The sequence below is a fragment of the Salvelinus namaycush genome, chromosome 41 (assembly GCF_016432855.1).
Source record: "Salvelinus namaycush isolate Seneca chromosome 41, SaNama_1.0, whole genome shotgun sequence".
Classification (NCBI taxonomy): Eukaryota; Metazoa; Chordata; class Actinopteri; order Salmoniformes; family Salmonidae; genus Salvelinus; species Salvelinus namaycush.
The window spans coordinates 15,669,574-15,687,432 of record NC_052347.1 but is presented as its reverse complement, the minus strand read 5'-3'; the positions used below and the strand labels follow the sequence as shown (position 1 = coordinate 15,687,432).

Sequence of the window (17,859 nt, the reverse complement as noted above, 5' to 3'; positions counted from 1 at the left end):
AAAAACAAAACCTGCAAAAAAACACCATGCAAAGGAGAAACATGTAGACCTATTACAGCAACATTTGAGCAATACGCTGACTACTCAACTACAATACATTTTGAGTGCACCATACAGCAACGCTGCATTAAACCGCACCGGTGAACCATGCAGTGCACATTTTTTTAAACATGTTTTATGTTTAAGTGTTAAACAATCTATAGCTACGTTTTTGTTATTTTGGAGTTATTAAATGCTTTTTGATTTGGGTCACAGAATGTTATGTACATCTGCAAGCATAGCAGCAATGACTGGACAAATATCATTTATCTATTTGGTTTTAATGTTAAAACTTCTTGACACTAGGGGGGCGCCATTTCGACTTTGTAAAAATGAGTTCCCAAATTAAACTGCCTCGTACTCAATTCTTGCTCGTACAATATGCATATTATTATTACTATTGGATAGAAAACACTCTCTAGTTTTAAAACCGTTTGAATTATTTCTCTGAGTGAAACAGAACTCATTCTGCAGCACATTTCCTGTCAGGGAGTGAGATTTCAGAAATCGAGGTCCCTGTTCTGAGGTCAGTTTATAAGTCCCCATGTAAGCCATCTGGCTACATGCACTGCATACGCCTTCCTCTAGATGTCAGTAAGCAGTGAGAATTTGAATGGAGTCGATTGCGCAATCTGGGGCCCTATATAAGACCGTGGAACGGAAGTACCGTCCTTTTTAACGGTGCGCCTGGCGCATCAGGGACATCACTATGGCCTCCTGCAAAGCTTTCGTTTTAGCAGTTCTGTATCTCCGGTCATGTTTTTATTCGTTATAGTTGTTAAAGACATCATAAGGTAGTTAATTTAAACCGACTTATAGCAGTTTATAGTAGTTTATTGCGATTTTCCTGGATTTCTTTGTGATGCGCTTTCACGAGTTGGACACCTCTCCAGTGGGTGGCTAACGTTAGTGGCTATTTCGACAGGACAAGAGGACATCTTTCAACCCAAAGACGATTGTTCTGGAGAAAGGACACCTTGCCCAAGATTCTGATGGAAGCTCAGCTAATAGTAAGCAGTCTTTATGCTGTTAATTCGTACTTATGTTGACAAATGTCAAATAATAATTCCGCCATGAATTATGGTGCGGTCTCGCTTTAGCGCACGCTGTATGCTTGAAGTAACGTTCATTTTAAAAATGTAACCCAGCGATTGCATTAAAAACTAATTTGTCTTTCAATTGCTGTCCAACCTGTATTTTTTTAGTCAAGTTTATGAATAGTTTTCGATTAGAATAGGTGCCTCTCCAAGATGGCGCCGGACAGATTGCTTGAGGTTTTGGACACTATTCTCATTGTATAAGCACGATTTGTGCCGCTAAATATGCACATTTTCGAACAAACTCTATATGCATTGTGTAATATGATGTTATAGGACTGTCATCTGAAGAATTCTGAGAAGGTTAGTGAAAAAATTTATATATTTTGGTGGTTTATACGTTATCGCTATTTTTGCCTTGAATCAATGCTGTTGTGATGTTTGCTATTGTGGTAAGCTAATATAACGCTATATTGTGTTTTCACTGTAAAACACTTAGAAAATCTGAAATATTGGCTGAATTCACAAGATCTGTGTCTTTCATCTGCTGTACGCTGTGTATTTTTAAGAAATGTTTTATGATGAGTAATTAGCTAATACACGATGGTCTCTGTAGTTATTCTAGTCGCTTTGGTGAGAGTTGTGATGGTGGCTGCAATGGTAAACTCTGATTTATACCTGAAATATGCACATTTTTCTAACAAAACTTATGCTATACAATAAATATGTTATCAGACTGTCATCTGATGAGGTTGTTTCTTGGTTAGTGGCTATTTATATCTTTATTTGGTCGAATTTGTGATAGCTACTGATGGAGTAAAAAAATGGTGGAGTAAAGAAGTGGTGTCTTTTGCTAACGTGGTTAGCTAATAGATTTACATATTGTGTCTTCCCTGTAAAACATTTAAAAAATCAGAAATGATGGCTTGATTCACAAGATGTGTATCTTTCATTTGGTGTCTTGGACTTGTGATTTCATGAACATTTTATTATATGATATCCCTGTGGCTTTAGGCTAGGCTATGCTAGTCAGCTTTTTTGATGGGGGTGCTCCCGGATCCGGGTTTGTGAGGCGTTAGAGGTTAAAATGCTATATACATCACCATATGTCCATAAGTGGACAGTATAAAAAGCCATATGTTTTCAGTTAAAACAATGGCCAGTTTGGGTCGCAGTTGCACGTGTTTTTGTAAAAACAAATAGGCTATATCTGGCCTGCAAATTATTCATTTTTTCAATATGTCCCGTGCGCTGATTGAGTTTGACACCTCTATGCTAGCGTATCTAGCTATTTATTTAGCAAGCTAAAAACATGGAGCCTAACATTATCTAGTTAGCTTCTGGAGGATGTCATGTCATTGGAGGAGTGGATGAGTGAACAACTATTTCTTTCTTCGTTTTTCGGTGGCTACAACTTGAGCTGCAGGTGTCATTTGGTTAGCTAGAAAGAAATGTTAATCACTTTGCTAGCTAGCTAGCTATGCTGAACTCTAACTACTGGTATCCACAGTTAACATATCTCTTAGTTGTCAGTTAAATGTGAATGATGGCAGGCCCATGTGGCAAATTGCTCATTTGCATATAGGCCTACTCTAGCTTTGATTGGCTATGGAGCACTCCGGTCCTGGACAGGACAGAGGTTTTTATACGGTTTTATTTACTGCAGTGTCTATTAATTGTCCTAATGTAAGGCTGCATTCCCACTCTATATTGATATAGAATTTTCACAAATGCCTTACTATACGTAATTCCCAAACATTCTATGAATTTATGAAAACCTGAAAATGACCATATCTAAGTGCTTGCTTGTCAGAAAAAAAGGTGTCATAATCTTCCTGGTGTTGTATATGAACATATTTTAATAAGATTTAATGTTTCTAAAGCACTGTCAGTTCCACTTTTAAAACATCATTACAATTGTTGCTCATGTATCCCCTTGTCACGCTCTATTGATCATACCATAAGTGTGTCTGTGTGTTTGGACTCTCAGGTCCTTCCTCCACCAGATGGTTTTTGTACGGCTTCTTCCATTACTTTTACCATTGTGAGTCTCTAGCACAGTAATACACTGCAGAGTCCTCTGGCTTCAGCTGAGTCATGTGCAGATAGATATTAGTGCTGTCCTTCGATGCTGTAAATCGGCCTTGCAGAACCGGGGCATAACCGTTGTCACTGCTAGTATAATAGTGAAGAATCCATTGTAACCCCTGTCCAGGTGCTTGCCGGATCCAGTGCATTCTGTAGCTGCTTAGAGTAAATCCACTACAGGCACATGTGAGTTTGAGGGATCCTGCAGGGGTCCCCTGGACTGACTGTTCAGCCTGCGTGAGTACGATCTGACAGTGAACACCTGAGGAGGGAGAGGAATGACAGGTCAGATCAATCAAGGAGTCACATCAGTGTCACAGCAACACAGGTTATACTGATCAGACTACAGGCAGGAACTCACAGGAGGCAGCTGCCAGTAGCAGCAGCAGAGTTTCAGGGAACATGGTTTGTGTTGAAGCTGAACTGGTGGGAGCTGCTCTTCTCTACTCTCCAGGACTCTCAGATACAGAGAGTTTATATAAGGAGGAAAAAGAGAGAGGGAAAGGAAGAGGAGATAGGTGAAATTTGCATATGTAGGGGCAGATACAGTAGATTAAAATACTGGGAATATTGCAACTGTGCAAGCTATAAATACTCTGTTGTCCATGTCAAAATACATACTTATACCGGAAGACAATGTTAGACATGACTGTGATAGAATTAGCTTTACATTGACAGTATTGTTTGTATCATAACTCCAGGAGTGTCAATATGTTAAGGTGGTATACAACTAAGAACGGAAGTGACTTTTTCTTTACAGGTTTGGATAATTTACACAGCATGTTAGAAGAATTGGGTTAGGAAAAGGTTCAGGTTTAGCTAAAGTGCTCTCCTAACCTGCTACGAAAAGTAACTTCCAGTCATAGCTATGCTATCTAGTCACAACCATGTTAATGGTCTCCAGTTTTTTTGTTGTACATACAGTGCCTTTGGAAAGTATTCAGACCCCCTTGACTGTTTCCACATTTTGTTACGTTACAGCCTTTTTCTAAAATGGATTAAGTAGAAACATTTCCTCAGCAATCTACACACAATACCCCATAATGACAAAGCGAAAACAGTTGTTTGACATTTTTACAGATGTTTTAAAAATAAAAAACAGAAATACCTTATTTACATAAGTATTCAGACCCTTTGGTACGAGATTCGAAATGGAGCTCCGGTGTATCCTGTTTAAATGGATCATCCTTAAGATGTTTCTACAACTTTATTGGAGTCCACCTGTGGGAAATTAAATTGATTGATTATGATTTGGAAAGTCAAACATCTGTCTATATAAGGTCCCACAGTAAACAGTACATGTCAGAGCAAAAACCATGACGCCATGACGTCAAAGGAATTGTCCGTAGTGCACCAAGACAGGATTCCTTCGAGGCACAGATCTGGAGAAGGGTACCAAAACATTTCTGCAGCATTGAAGGTCCCCAAGAACACAGTGGCCTCCATCATTCTTAAATGGAAGAAGTTTTGAACCACCAAGACTCTTCCTAGAGCTGGCCGCCCGGCCAAACTGAGCAATTGGGGGAGAAAGGCCTTGGTCAGGAGGTTACCAAGAACTCGATGGTCACTCTGACAGAGCTCTAGAGTTAATCTGTGGAGATGGAAGAAACTTCCAGAAACACAAACATCTCCACAGCACTCCACCAATCAGGCATTTATGGTGGCCAGACGGAAGCCACTTCTCAGTAAAAGGCACATGACAGCCTGCTTGGAGTTTGCCAAAAGGCACCTAAAGACTCTCAGACCATGAGAAACAAGATTGAACTCTTTGGCCTGAATCACTGCCAAAGGTGTTTCAACAAAGTACTGAGTAAAGGGTCTGAATACTTATGTAAATGTGATATTGCCGTTTTTTAATTGTAATACATTTGCAAAAATGTCTATAAACCTGTTTTTGCTCTGTCATTGTGGGGTATTTATTGTGTGTTTGAGAAAAAAAAACAATTTAATCAATTTTAGAGTAAGGCTGTAACGTAACAAAATGTGAAAAAGTCAAGGGGTCTGAATACTTTCCAAAGGCACTGTATTTATATATATTTATTTAAGATAGAAGTGGCAGGTAATGAAATTGAGTTAATACCAAACTAACATCAATGTTTAGCCATTCCTCATAAACAACAGTTGATAAAGGGGGCAAACCAAGAAAAAGATAAGTATATATGAACTCTGAGGGATCTGGATTTACATCATGATGTCATGGGGGAGGGGCTGATGAATGAGGTCAGAGGTCAATTTATGAGTCATCAGTATGGCCAAGAGTTTATTTAACCTTTAGTTTTGATAGGGAGTCATGTTGAGATCAAGGTCTCTTTTTCAAATGAGCCCTATAAATAGAAAATATACTAATTTGAATATGAAAAAAAACCTGGGTCCTGAGTCTGTCATGGGCTGAACAGACTCTATTCATCAGACATATGGACTGACTTGACAATTGTAGGAACTGTGGGGAGCCTTGGTGGATGATAAAAAGCCTTCATCATGATTTAAATGGCAGATTAGACATCTTAAACACAGCTTAATGCAATTCTCCCTCTCTTTTCTACACCTCTCCTCAGGGAAATGTGTACTTTGTATTAATGTACAAGTAGCTCTCAGGGGAATATTAAATTTCAGTAGACATTACTCTGCTGTACTGATCCTCTACTGCCCTCTGTTGACTCTGCTGCCAGTTAGATTCTCTGAGGGGTTTTTGTACAGATCCTCTACTCACTCACACCACTGTGTCTCTCGTGCACAGTAATACACAGCAGAGTCCTCTGCTCTCAGACCAGACAGCTTCAGAGTCATCATGCTGTTGGAATTGTCTTTAGTTGTTTCCATACGTCCTTCAAAGCTTTTAGCATGGTTACCTAGGCCTAATCCGGAGTTACCCATCCATTCCAATGCTTTCCCAGCAGGTTGTCTAAACCAACGTGTGTTGTAGCTAATAAAGGTTTACCCAGATCCCTTACAGGAGAGACTGAGAGTTTCTCCAGGATTTTTCCGGACTGAACTGGAGGGAAGGGATTCCAGACTCTGGCCATTGAAACCTGAAGGAAAGCAGGATAAGATATTAAAAAATCTAATTGTCCATGTTCACTAATTTCACCAAGAACAGCTGATTTAAGTACTGCAGAACTCGTAGAGGAGAGGAGCATTTCGCTTCGCTCCACAGGTAGTATTACATTTAATTTCATTTCATTACAGTACAACGGTTTGATTTGTTTGATCTTAGCACTTTTTTTTTTCTTAGCTAGCTACATAGCCGTCTTTGTATCAAAGATAATTGTGTAGTTTAGATTATTATCGAATTATCGAATCTTCTAACGTTGTCAACACTGCTAGCTAGCCAGCTAGCCAACTTCTACCGAAACATTACAACGGAACGATTTGATTAGTGTAGTGTTAGCTAGCTACATAGTTGTCTTTGCTGTCTTTGTATCTAAGATAATTGTGTAGTTTAGAGTAATTATCTAGCCAGTTATCGAGGTTACCTAGCCAGCTCCACTTTCAAACAAAGTCAGCTAGCCAGCTATTTTCGCCGTCCTAACGTTGTCAACACTGCTAGCTAGCCAGCTAGCCAACTTCTACCGAAACATTACAACGGAACGATTTGATTAGTGTAGTGTTAGCTAGCTACATAGTTGTCTTTGCTGTCTTTGTATCTAAGATAATTGTGTAGTTTAGAGTAATTATCTAGCCAGTTATCGAGGTTACCTAGCCAGTTATCGAGGCTACCTAGCCAGCAACACTTTCAAACAAAGTCAACAACGCAGCCACTGCTAGCTAGCCTACTTCAGCAGTACTGTATCATTTTAATCATTTTAGTCAATAAGATTTTTGCAACGTAAGCTTAACTTTCTGAACATTCGAGACGTGTAGTCCACTTGTCATTCCAATCTCCTTTGCATTAGCGTAGCCTCTTCTGTAGCCTGTCAACTATGTGTCTGTCTATCCCTGTTCTCTCCTCTCTGCACAGACCAGACAAACACTTCACACCGCGTGGCCGCTGCCACTCTAACCTGGTGGTCCCAGCGCGCACGACCCACGTGGAGTTCCAGGTCTCCGGCAGCCTCTGGAACTGCCGATCTGCGGCCAACAAGGCAGAGTTCATCCCAGCCTATGCTTCCCTTCAGTCCCTCGACTTCCTGGCACTGACGGAAACATGGATTACCACAGATAACACTGCTACTCCTACTGCTCTCTCCTCGTCTGCCCACGTGTTCTCGCACACCCCGAGAGCTTCTGGTCAGCGGGGTGGTGGCACTGGGATCCTCATCTCTCCCAAGTGGACATTCTCTCTTTCTCCCCTGACCCATCTGTCTATCGCCTCCTTTGAATTCCATGCTGTCACAGTTACCAGCCCTTTCAAGCTTAACATCCTTATCATTTATCGCCCTCCAGGTTCCCTTGGAGAGTTCATCAATGAGCTTGACGCCTTGATAAGTTCCTTTCCTGAGGATGGCTCACCTCTCACAGTTCTGGGTGACTTTAACCTCCCCACGTCTACCTTTGACTCATTCCTCTCTGCCTCCCTCTTTCCACTCCTCTCCTCTTTTGACCTCACCCTCTCACCTTCCCCCCCTACTCACAAGGCAGGCAATACGCTTGACCTCATCTTTACTAGATGCTGTTCTTCCACTAATCTCATTGCAACTCCCCTCCAAGTCTCCGACCACTACCTTGTATCCTTTTCCCTCTCGCTCTCATCCAACACTTCCCACTCTGCCCCTACTCGGATGGTATCGCGCCGTCCCAACCTTCGCTCTCTCTCCCCCGCTACTCTCTCCTCTTCCATCCTATCATCTCTTCCCTCTGCTCAAACCTTCTCCAACCTATCTCCTGATTCTGCCTCCTCAACCCTCCTCTCCTCCCTTTCTGCATCCTTTGACTCTCTATGTCCCCTATCCTCCAGGCCGGCTCGGTCCTCCCCTCCTGCTCCGTGGCTCGACGACTCATTGCGAGCTCACAGAACAGGGCTCCGGGCAGCCGAGCGGAAATGGAGGAGAACTCGCCTCCCTGCGGACCTGGCATCCTTTCACTCCCTCCTCTCTACATTTTCCTCTTCTGTCTCTGCTGCTAAAGCCACTTTCTACCACTCTAAATTCCAAGCATCTGCCTCTAACCCTAGGAAGCTCTTTGCCACCTTCTCCTCCCTCCTGAATCCTCCTCCCCCTCCCCCCCCCCCCCCCCTCCCCCCTCTCTGCGGATGACTTCGTCAACCATTTTGAAAAGAAGGTCGACGACATCCGATCCTCGTTTGCTAAGTCAAACGACACCGCTGGTTCTGCTCACACTGCCCTACCCTGTGCTTTGACCTCTTTCTCCCCTCTCTCCCCAGATGAAATCTCGCGTCTTGTGACGGCCGGCCGCCCAACAACCTGCCCGCTTGACCCTATCCCCTCCTCTCTTCTCCAGACCATTTCCGGAGACCTTCTCCCTTACCTCACCTCGCTCATCAACTCATCCTTGACCGCTGGCTACATCCCTTCCGTCTTCAAGAGAGCGAGAGTTGCACCCCTTCTGAAAAAACCTACACTCGATCCCTCCGATGTCAACAACTACAGACCAGTATCCCTTCTTTCTTTTCTCTCCAAAACTCTTGAACGTGCCGTCCTTGGCCAGCTCTCCTGCTATCTCTCTCAGAATGACCTTCTTGATCCAAATCAGTCAGGTTTCAAGACTAGTCATTCAACTGAGACTGCTCTTCTCTGTGTCACGGAGGCGCTCCGCACTAGTAAAGCTAACTCTCTCTCCTCTGCTCTCATCCTTCTAGACCTATCGGCTGCCTTTGATACTGTGAACCATCAGATCCTCCTCTCCACCCTCTCCGAGTTGGGCATCTCCGGCGCGGCCCACGCTTGGATTGCGTCCTACCTGACAGGTCGCTCCTACCAGGTGGCGTGGCGAGAATCTGTCTCCGCACTACGTGCTCTCACCACTGGTGTCCCCCAGGGCTCTGTTCTAGGCCCTCTCCTATTCTCGCTATACACCAAGTTACTTGGCTCTGTCATATCCTCACATGGTCTCTCCTATCATTGCTATGCAGACAACACACAATTAATCTTCTCCTTTCCCCCTTCTGATAACCAGGTGGCGAATCGCATTTCTGCATGTCTGGCAGACATATCAGTGTGGATGACGGATCACCACCTCAAGCTGAACCTCGGCAAGACGGAGCTGCTCTTCCTCCCGGGGAAGGACTGCCCGTTCCATGATCTCGCCATCACGGTTGACAACATTGTGTCCTCCTCCCAGAGCGCTAAGAACCTTGGCATGATCCTGGACAACACCCTGTCGTTCTCAACTAACATCAAGGCGGTGGCCCGTTCCTGTAGGTTCATGCTCTACAACATTCGCAGAGTACGACCCTGCCTCACACAGGAAGCGGCGCAGGTCCTAATCCAGGCACTTGTCATCTCCCGTCTGGATTACTGCAACTCGCTGTTGGCTGGGCTCCCTGCCTGTGCCATTAAACCCCTACAACTCATCCAGAACGCCGCAGCCCGTCTGGTGTTCAACCTTCCCAAGTTCTCTCACGTCACCCCGCTCCTCCGCTCTCTCCACTGGCTTCCAGTTGAAGCTCGCATCCGCTACAAGACCATGGTGCTTGCCTACGGAGCTGTGAGGGGAACGGCACCTCCGTACCTTCAGGCTCTGATCAGGCCCTACACCCAAACAAGGGCACTGCGTTCATCCACCTCTGGCCTGCTCGCCTCCCTACCTCTGAGGAAGTACAGTTCCCGCTCAGCCCAGTCAAAACTGTTCGCTGCTCTGGCACCCCAATGGTGGAACAAACTCCCTCACGACGCCAGGTCAGCGGAGTCAATCACCACCTTCCGGAGACACCTGAAACCCCACCTCTTTAAGGAATACCTAGGATAGGATAAAGTAATCCTTCTAAACCCACCCCCTTAAAAGATTTAGATGCACTATTGTAAAGTGGTTGTTCCACTGGATATCATAAGGTGAATGCACCAATTTGTAAGTCGCTCTGGATAAGAGCGTCTGCTAAATGACTTAAATGTAAATGTAAATGTAAACTCACAGGGCAGACAGAGAGAGAGCAGCAGAAGGTCGTTTTCCCGTCATACTGAGGGTGGAGAGACAACAAGTCAGCAGCAGAACATAAGTATATATGAACTCTGAGGGATCTGGATTTCCATCATGATGTCATGGAGGAGGGGCTGATAAATGAGATCAGATGTCAATTTATGGCTCATCAGTAGTGCCAGGAGTTGTCCTTTATCACATGACAAGACCAGCAAAAAACATTGTTTTTCCTAATCAGGTCACTTAATCAGAAAAACCTACAGGCCCTACTCACCACACACATAACTGACTCAAGGACTGGAGGAACTGTGGGGAACATGATGATTTTCTAAATATTGATCATCTTCATAATAATTATTTTAATTGTGTATTCATTGAAATGGTATATACTGTATAGACATCCATTTGTCAAGGAAATAATTAACATGTATTGAATAGTACATACATAAAGGCCACGATTGACAAGAATAGTAGACTAGTATTCACAGGACATGTTTTCAATGGGGCAGTAATTGATCATTGCAAAAAAAAAGTATGTTTTACATTTATACAGCAGAGCCCTCTGCTCTCAGAACATAGCTTCAGATACACCAGGCCAGGCCGGCCTGATTCAATATGGCCCGCAGAATCATGCTCAGACCACATAAAGAATTTGCGATAGTAAAGTTTTGAAAAACGGATTTGTTATTCAAATTAAAAGCCCAATGAATACTCGCCTTTGTGTAATGATTTAACTCCCACCGCTTGTGGGACATTTATTTTGAAGGCACGTATACATAACAACTACACGAGGACAGACAGTGACTGACAGGCTGACACACACGTCACAGTTACAAATAGTAGCTAGATAGAAATTGTGAAAAAATATGTTTTTCAAAGATATCTAAGAAAATGAAAGTCGACAATGAATGTAGGGTGTTCCATCAAGAGTGGACGTCTAAATATGTCTTTATTAAGGTATCAGGGAAAGCTATGTGCTTAGTGTGCAAAGAGAGCATCGCTGTCTTGAAAGACTACAACTTGTCCTGATACTTCCAGACGAAGCATGTAGAGAAATATAGGAATATGTTTTCTGAGCAGAGGGCAAGTGCATCGAAAGAGTTGCATTCTCAGTTGCAAAAGCAGCAAGGACTTTTCACAAAACCGCATTCAGCAAACGGAATTGCAAGAGCTAGCTATGTACTGTCTGACAAAATTGCTAAACAAGGCAAGCCATTCTGGGGTGGCAGGTAGCCTAGTGGTTACAACGTTGGGCCAGTAACCGAAAGGTTGGCTGACAAGGTAAAGCTGACAAGGTAAAAATCTGTTATGCCCCTGAACAATGACGGCCTAGGAACCCACTGTTCCTAGGCCCTCATTGTAAATAAGAATTTGTTCTTAACTGACTTGCCTGGTAAAATAAAATAAATTCACTGAGGGTGAATTCTTTAAAGAATGTTTAATTGACTCTGCAGCAATACTTTGCCACGACAATAAAGAGCTGTTTGAAAATGTTTCCCTGTCAAGACGAATAGTGACACGGTGTGTTGAGAATATCGCAGAGAATATGGCACAACAGTTGAAAGACAAGGTAAAGGATTTCACCTTTTTCTCCTTGCCCTGGATGAGAGCAGTGATGCACGTGACACAGTGCAGTTGTTGATATTCTTACTAGGCATAACCCCAGACTTTGAAATTACAGCAGTCAATGAAGAGCACGACCACAGGGAAAGATTTATTGGAGGAGGTTAAACCTGTTGAGGACAGAGGGCGCTGTTTTCACTTTGGGGGAAAATCGTGCCCAATTTAAACGGCCTCGTACTCAATTATTGCCCGTACAATATGCATATTATTATTGCTATTGGATAGAAAACACTCTCTAGTTTCTAGAACCGTTTGAATTATATCTGTGAGTAAAACAGAACTCCTTTTGCAGCAAACTTCCTGACAGGAAGTGGAAAATCTGAAATCTATGCACTGTTCTAGGGCCTGCCTATTAAAGTCCTTGATATTTATTAGTTTAGATGCACTTCATACGTCTTCCACTAGATGTCGACAAGCAGTGAGAGAAGAAATTGAGTGTATAACTTGATCTGGGGTCGAATAATAGCTCTTGGCATGACATGTCACCAGTTTCCTGTTTTCTGGAGAGCGCGAGAAGGGACCTGGATTTGCCTTCTGATAAGCTGTCGTTATGGACGACTAATATCTCCGGCTTTGATTTTATTTGATACATGTGACAATATCATCGTAAAGTATGTTTTTTCAATATAGTTTAATCAGATTATTGAAATTTTTTCGGGAGTTTTGCCGTGTTCCGTTCTCTGAGTTTGTTGACGATGGAGAGATTCGCGCCACTTGGCAAGTGTGCTTGCTAAATCGAGAGGGAAAAAGCCGTTCTAAAACCAAACAACGATTGTTCTGGACAAAGGACCCCTTGTACAACATTCTGATGGAAGATCAGCAAAAGTAGGACCCATTTTATGATGTTATTTCATATATCTGTCGTACATGTGAACTAGTAGTTTGCGGCCAGGTTTTGGGCACGCTCTCGCCATAACGTAAACTGCATATCGTAATGAAGTTATTTTTAGAATTCTAACACGGCGATTGCATTAACCTCTAACGAGCCTCAACCCCGGATCCGGGATCACCCCCCACCCCCCCCACACTGATTAGCATCGCTAGCATAGCGTCACAATTAAATAGTAGCATCTAAATATCATTAAATCACAAGTCCAAGCCACCTAATGAAAGATACAGATCTTGTGAATAAAGCCACCATTTCAGATTTTTAAAATGTTTTACAGGGAAGACACAATATGTAAATCTATTAGCTAACCACGTTAGCAAAGGACACGATTTTTTTACTCCCAACAGCTTTTTCCTGCGTCAGTAGCTATCACTAATTCGACTAGATAAAAATATATATAGCCACTAACCAAGAAACAACTTCATAATATGACAGTCTGATAACATATTTATGGTATAGCATAGTTTTTTTGGGGAAAAATGTGCATTTTTCAGGTATAAATCACAGTTCTACATTGCAGCTGCAATCTGAAATAGTGCTGACCCAGCCAGAACAATTACAGAGACCAACGTCATATAACGAATTACTCATCTTAAAACATTTCAGAAAAATACACAGCGTACAGATATTGAAAGCCCAACATCTGGTGAATCCAAACAATATTTCAGATTTATTAAATGTTTTATAACGAAAACAAAATGTAGCGCTAAATTAGCATAGCTATACAAGGCAGATTCGGCTAGGCGCCCACGGTCAGTTCACATGCACAACAGATATGATATAACATCGTAAATTGGGTCTTACTATGGCTGATCTTTCATCAGAATGTTGATCAAAGTGTCCTTTGTCAAGATGAGTCGTTGGTTCCGTTCAGAAATCTTCCTTTCCCACTCCATTTAGCACAGGTACCGGTCGAGTGGCACAGATCTCTCAAATGTAAATAAATTGTGACAACGGAACACCGCAAAACTCCCAAAAAAATTCAAATAATCTGATTAAACTATATTGAAAAAACATACATTACGATGATATGGTCACATGTATCAAACAAAATTCGACACGGAGATAGTTTTCATCCATAACGCCAGCAAAACAGTACACAATCGCAGCTCCAACTCGTGCGAATCAGCAAACCGGAAGTTGTCGGTCACGCCAAAGAAATAGGTCTTATTTCACGTCAGTACCAGATAAACAAAGAATTTCTCCTCTGACGTCTTCTTGACACCCAGAGGAAGGCGAATGAGGTGTGTTTCGGGTCATAGGGGGCACGACCATATATAGGCAGAGCTTTGAAGCCAGCATAACACATCTTGATTTTATGTTCTTGGTCATGGAAAGTGCTGTGAAATGACTTCTGTATCACTCAGAGACAAAATTGAAACGGTTTTAGAAACTAGAGATTGTTTTCTTTCCAATGGTATTATTTATATGCATGTAGTAAGAGCAATAATTGAATAAGAGGCAGTTTAATCTGTTGAGCAAATTATGCTAATGGGAAAATAGCACCCCCTGTATTCTCAAGAAGTTAAGAACTAGTGTATCTATCATTTCCTATACAACATGTATTTTTTAGTTATGTTTATGAATAGTTATTTGGTCAGAATATGTGTGTCAGAAAAAGTGTCAGAAAAATATCCGGACGTTGTGGGAAAAAGATGCTACGTTAGCACAATGTATAACCACTGATTTCAGCTCTAAATATGCACATTTTCGAACAAAACATAAGTGTATGTATAACCTGATGTTATAGGACTGTCATCTGATGAAGCTTATCAAGGTTAGTCAAAAATTATATATCTTTTGCTGGTTTATTCGCTATCGCTAACGTGCCTATTGCTATCGCTAACGTGCCTTGATGAATGAATGCGGTAGTGTGGTAGGCTATTGTAGTAAGCTAATATAATGCTATATTGTGTTTTTGCTGTAAAACACTTAAAAAATCGGAAATATTGGCTGGATTCACAAGATGTTTGTCTTTAATTTGCTGTACACCATCGATTTTTCAGAAATGTTTTATGATGAGTATTTAGGTATTTGACGTTGGTGTCTGTAATTACTCTGGCTGCTTCGGTCCTAATTGTGACGGTAGCTGTGATGGTAGCTGCAATGTAAAACTGATTTATACCTCAAATATGCACATGTTTCGAACAAAACATAGATTTATTGTATAACATGTTATAAGACTGTCATCTGATGAAGTTGTTTCTTGGTTAGTTTGGTTGGTTCTTGGTTAGTTAGGTTGGCTTTGTGCATGCTACCTGTGCTGTGAAAAATGTCTGTCCTTTTTTGTATTTGGTGGTGAGCTAACATAAATATATGTGGTGTTTTCGCTGTAAAACATTTTAAAAATCGGACATGTTGACTGGATTCACAAGATGTGTATCTTTCATTTGCTGTATTGGACTTGTTAATGTGTGAAAGTTAAATATTTCTAAAAAATATCTTTTGAATTTCGCGCTCTGCCTTTTCAGTGGAATGTGGGAGGAGTTCCGCTAGCGGAACGCCAGAGCCAGACAGGTTAACAAGTTTGTGGCAAAATTGGGACTGAGTTTTGAAAAGTTATCCAGTGTGAACACTGATGGATGCCCAAACTTGACAGGAAAAAACGTTGGCCTTTTGAAAAGGATACAAGATCAAGTAGCTGAGCTGAACCCAGATCAGAAAGTTATTTTCCTGATTTGCATTAATCATCAGGAGGTGCTCTGTAAATTTGTTCTGAAAATTAGCCATGTTGTGGATACAGTCACTAAAGTGGTAAACTTCATAAGAGTGAAATCTTTAAACCACAGGCAGTTTGTCTCACTGTTGGAAGAGACAGAGTCGGGTCATGCAGATCTCCCCTACCACAGAAACGTGAGATGGCTGAGTTTGGGGAAGGTGCTAAAAAAAGGGTGTCGGACCTGAAGTCGGAGATTGCAGAGTTTTTGCAAATGAAAAGAAAATGTGTGGATTTCCCTCAAATGCAATGTAAAGAATGTTTGGCTGATTTTGCCTTCAGCGTGGACATCATGGCCCTAATGAATTAAATGAATTCCCTTCTACAAGGGAAGGGCCTTTTTGCACATCAGATGTCCAGCCTTGTCAAAGCCTTCAAGCGAAAATTACTCCTCCTGACCCGCCAAGTAGAAGCCAATAATCTCACCCACCTTCCGACACTACTAGTCTGTTCCCTATCAGATGACCAGCGGGAGAAGTATACATCGCTGCTGCGTGCTTGGAACGGTGAGTTTTCTGGTCGTTTTGAGGATTTTAAAGTGTTGGAAAATGACATGCTGTTGGTTTCCTCTCCTTTCACCTTCAATGTGGATAACGCTCCCACTGACCTGCAACTTGAGCTTATCGATCTTCAGTCTGATGCAGTGATTGGAGAACTATTCAAAACAATGTCACTGACGAGGTTCTATTCATCTCTCGATGAACAAAACTTTCCAAAGATTAGGAGTCATGCTCAGAAGATGTTTGTACTGTGTGGGTCAACCTATGTATGTGAATAGACATTTTCAGTGATGAAATATAACAATTCAAGGCACAGATCATCTCATACTGACTCTCACCTCTCAGCAATCCTGCACATAGCGAGGTCAGAAACTATACCTGACTTCACTGCTCTAGTCAATGCCCATCAGATACTTCTCCTCACACTGATTGAGTAGTTTAAATGTAATGTTGAGCTCTCTCTCTTTCTTGTGTTTTTGTGCATACCGGTTAACAAGAGTTCTGTCTGTGGTGCTGAATTCACAGTGTACTTTTCCCTCCGTGTAGTTCATTGCATGTTTAATAATGAAAATACCTACCAAAAGTAGAACATGGATGTGGTTTATTTCTGTGCATGTTAAAAAAGTAAAATAAGTAGCATATTTGGATGTGATTTAAAGTAGATATATCTGTCAACACAATCATACACTTGATGTATAATCCAGTAATATGATTCTGGCCCGCGATGGCAAAAATATATTCTAATGTGGCCCTCCATGGAAAATAATTTGCCAGGCCTGAGTTACACCATGCTGTTAGAATTATCTCAGGTGACTTCTATCCGTCCTTCAACACTTTTTGCATATGCAGTTCCACTACTAGTCCTTATAATTAATATCCATTCAAGTGATCTTCCTGCAGGTTGTTGTATCCAGGCCATTTGGTAGCTACTAAATGTAAAGCCAGATCCCTTACAGGAGAGGCTGAGAGGTTCTGCAGGCTTTTTCAGGACTGGACTGGAGGGAATGTCCTCCAGACTATGACCATATACCCCTAATAGAGAAGAGAGAATGAAGACAATAGATCAAAATATGCTAACTCAATGGATATTATAATTATCTCTATACGTAAAATACTTTGTTCCAATAAATTGCTGGATTATTGAGTACATACTACAGAGGCCCAGCAAGACCAGGAGGAGGTGTGGTTTGCCTGTCATCTTTTCAGGATGGAAGACAATTCACCCATGGTAGGAAACATCATATAAGTACACAGACTTGAGGGACAGAATTTGCATGACATCCATAGTTGGGTGGTAGCATGTCACATGCATATAAAATATGTTTCAAGGCAATCAATTCTAAGACAAAGCCAGACATCAGTGATCACTGTCAATCAGCAAACATTTTCTGTGTTGTTTACACAGTAAAGTAAATGTTTTTTTTTGTCACGTCTCTCATTCGAACAGTGTTTCATGTATTAAGAAGAGTCATGAAATAGTTGACATTAAATCATATTACATTTTGATATTTCTCACAACAATATCACAAACACATTTACAAATGGCCCTTGTAAGAAATTGTGGTATGTTGTGTCATACGTTTAAGGCATAGTTTTGAATCTGGCCTACTGCCCTTTGACACAACCTCTATCTTTCATTACATTACCTCTCTCCCTATCTGTTCAATAAAGTCAGAAAATACCTTACGAATATAGATTTTTAAAACAACACATAAAACAAGATAACTAAAAAAGAAGAAGGAACAATTCCCATCCTGAATTACCCTGAAATGTATTCCCATTGCTTCAATGTCATATGGTCAGCAAATATCACCAAACTACTTCACTTAGATGGCGAAACTTCACTCGATAACTTTTTCAATTCACAATTTGTATTTTTAACCCACATCTGCAATACATCATTGTTGTGTGTTGTTTTTAAACATGTTACTGCAC

General features: G+C 41.6%; 1 gene segment (V, D, J or C); it reads right to left on the bottom strand.

Annotated features, from left to right (window-relative positions):
- Positions 1 to 3,568, bottom strand: part of LOC120034106 — a 106,403-nt gene extending 102,835 nt beyond the window's left edge. Inside the window, 1 exon segment of the C gene segment in view lies at positions 3,526 to 3,568. Within this exon segment, the coding sequence occupies positions 3,526 to 3,568 (43 nt within the window).
- Positions 3,569 to 17,859: the final 14,291 nt, after the last annotated feature.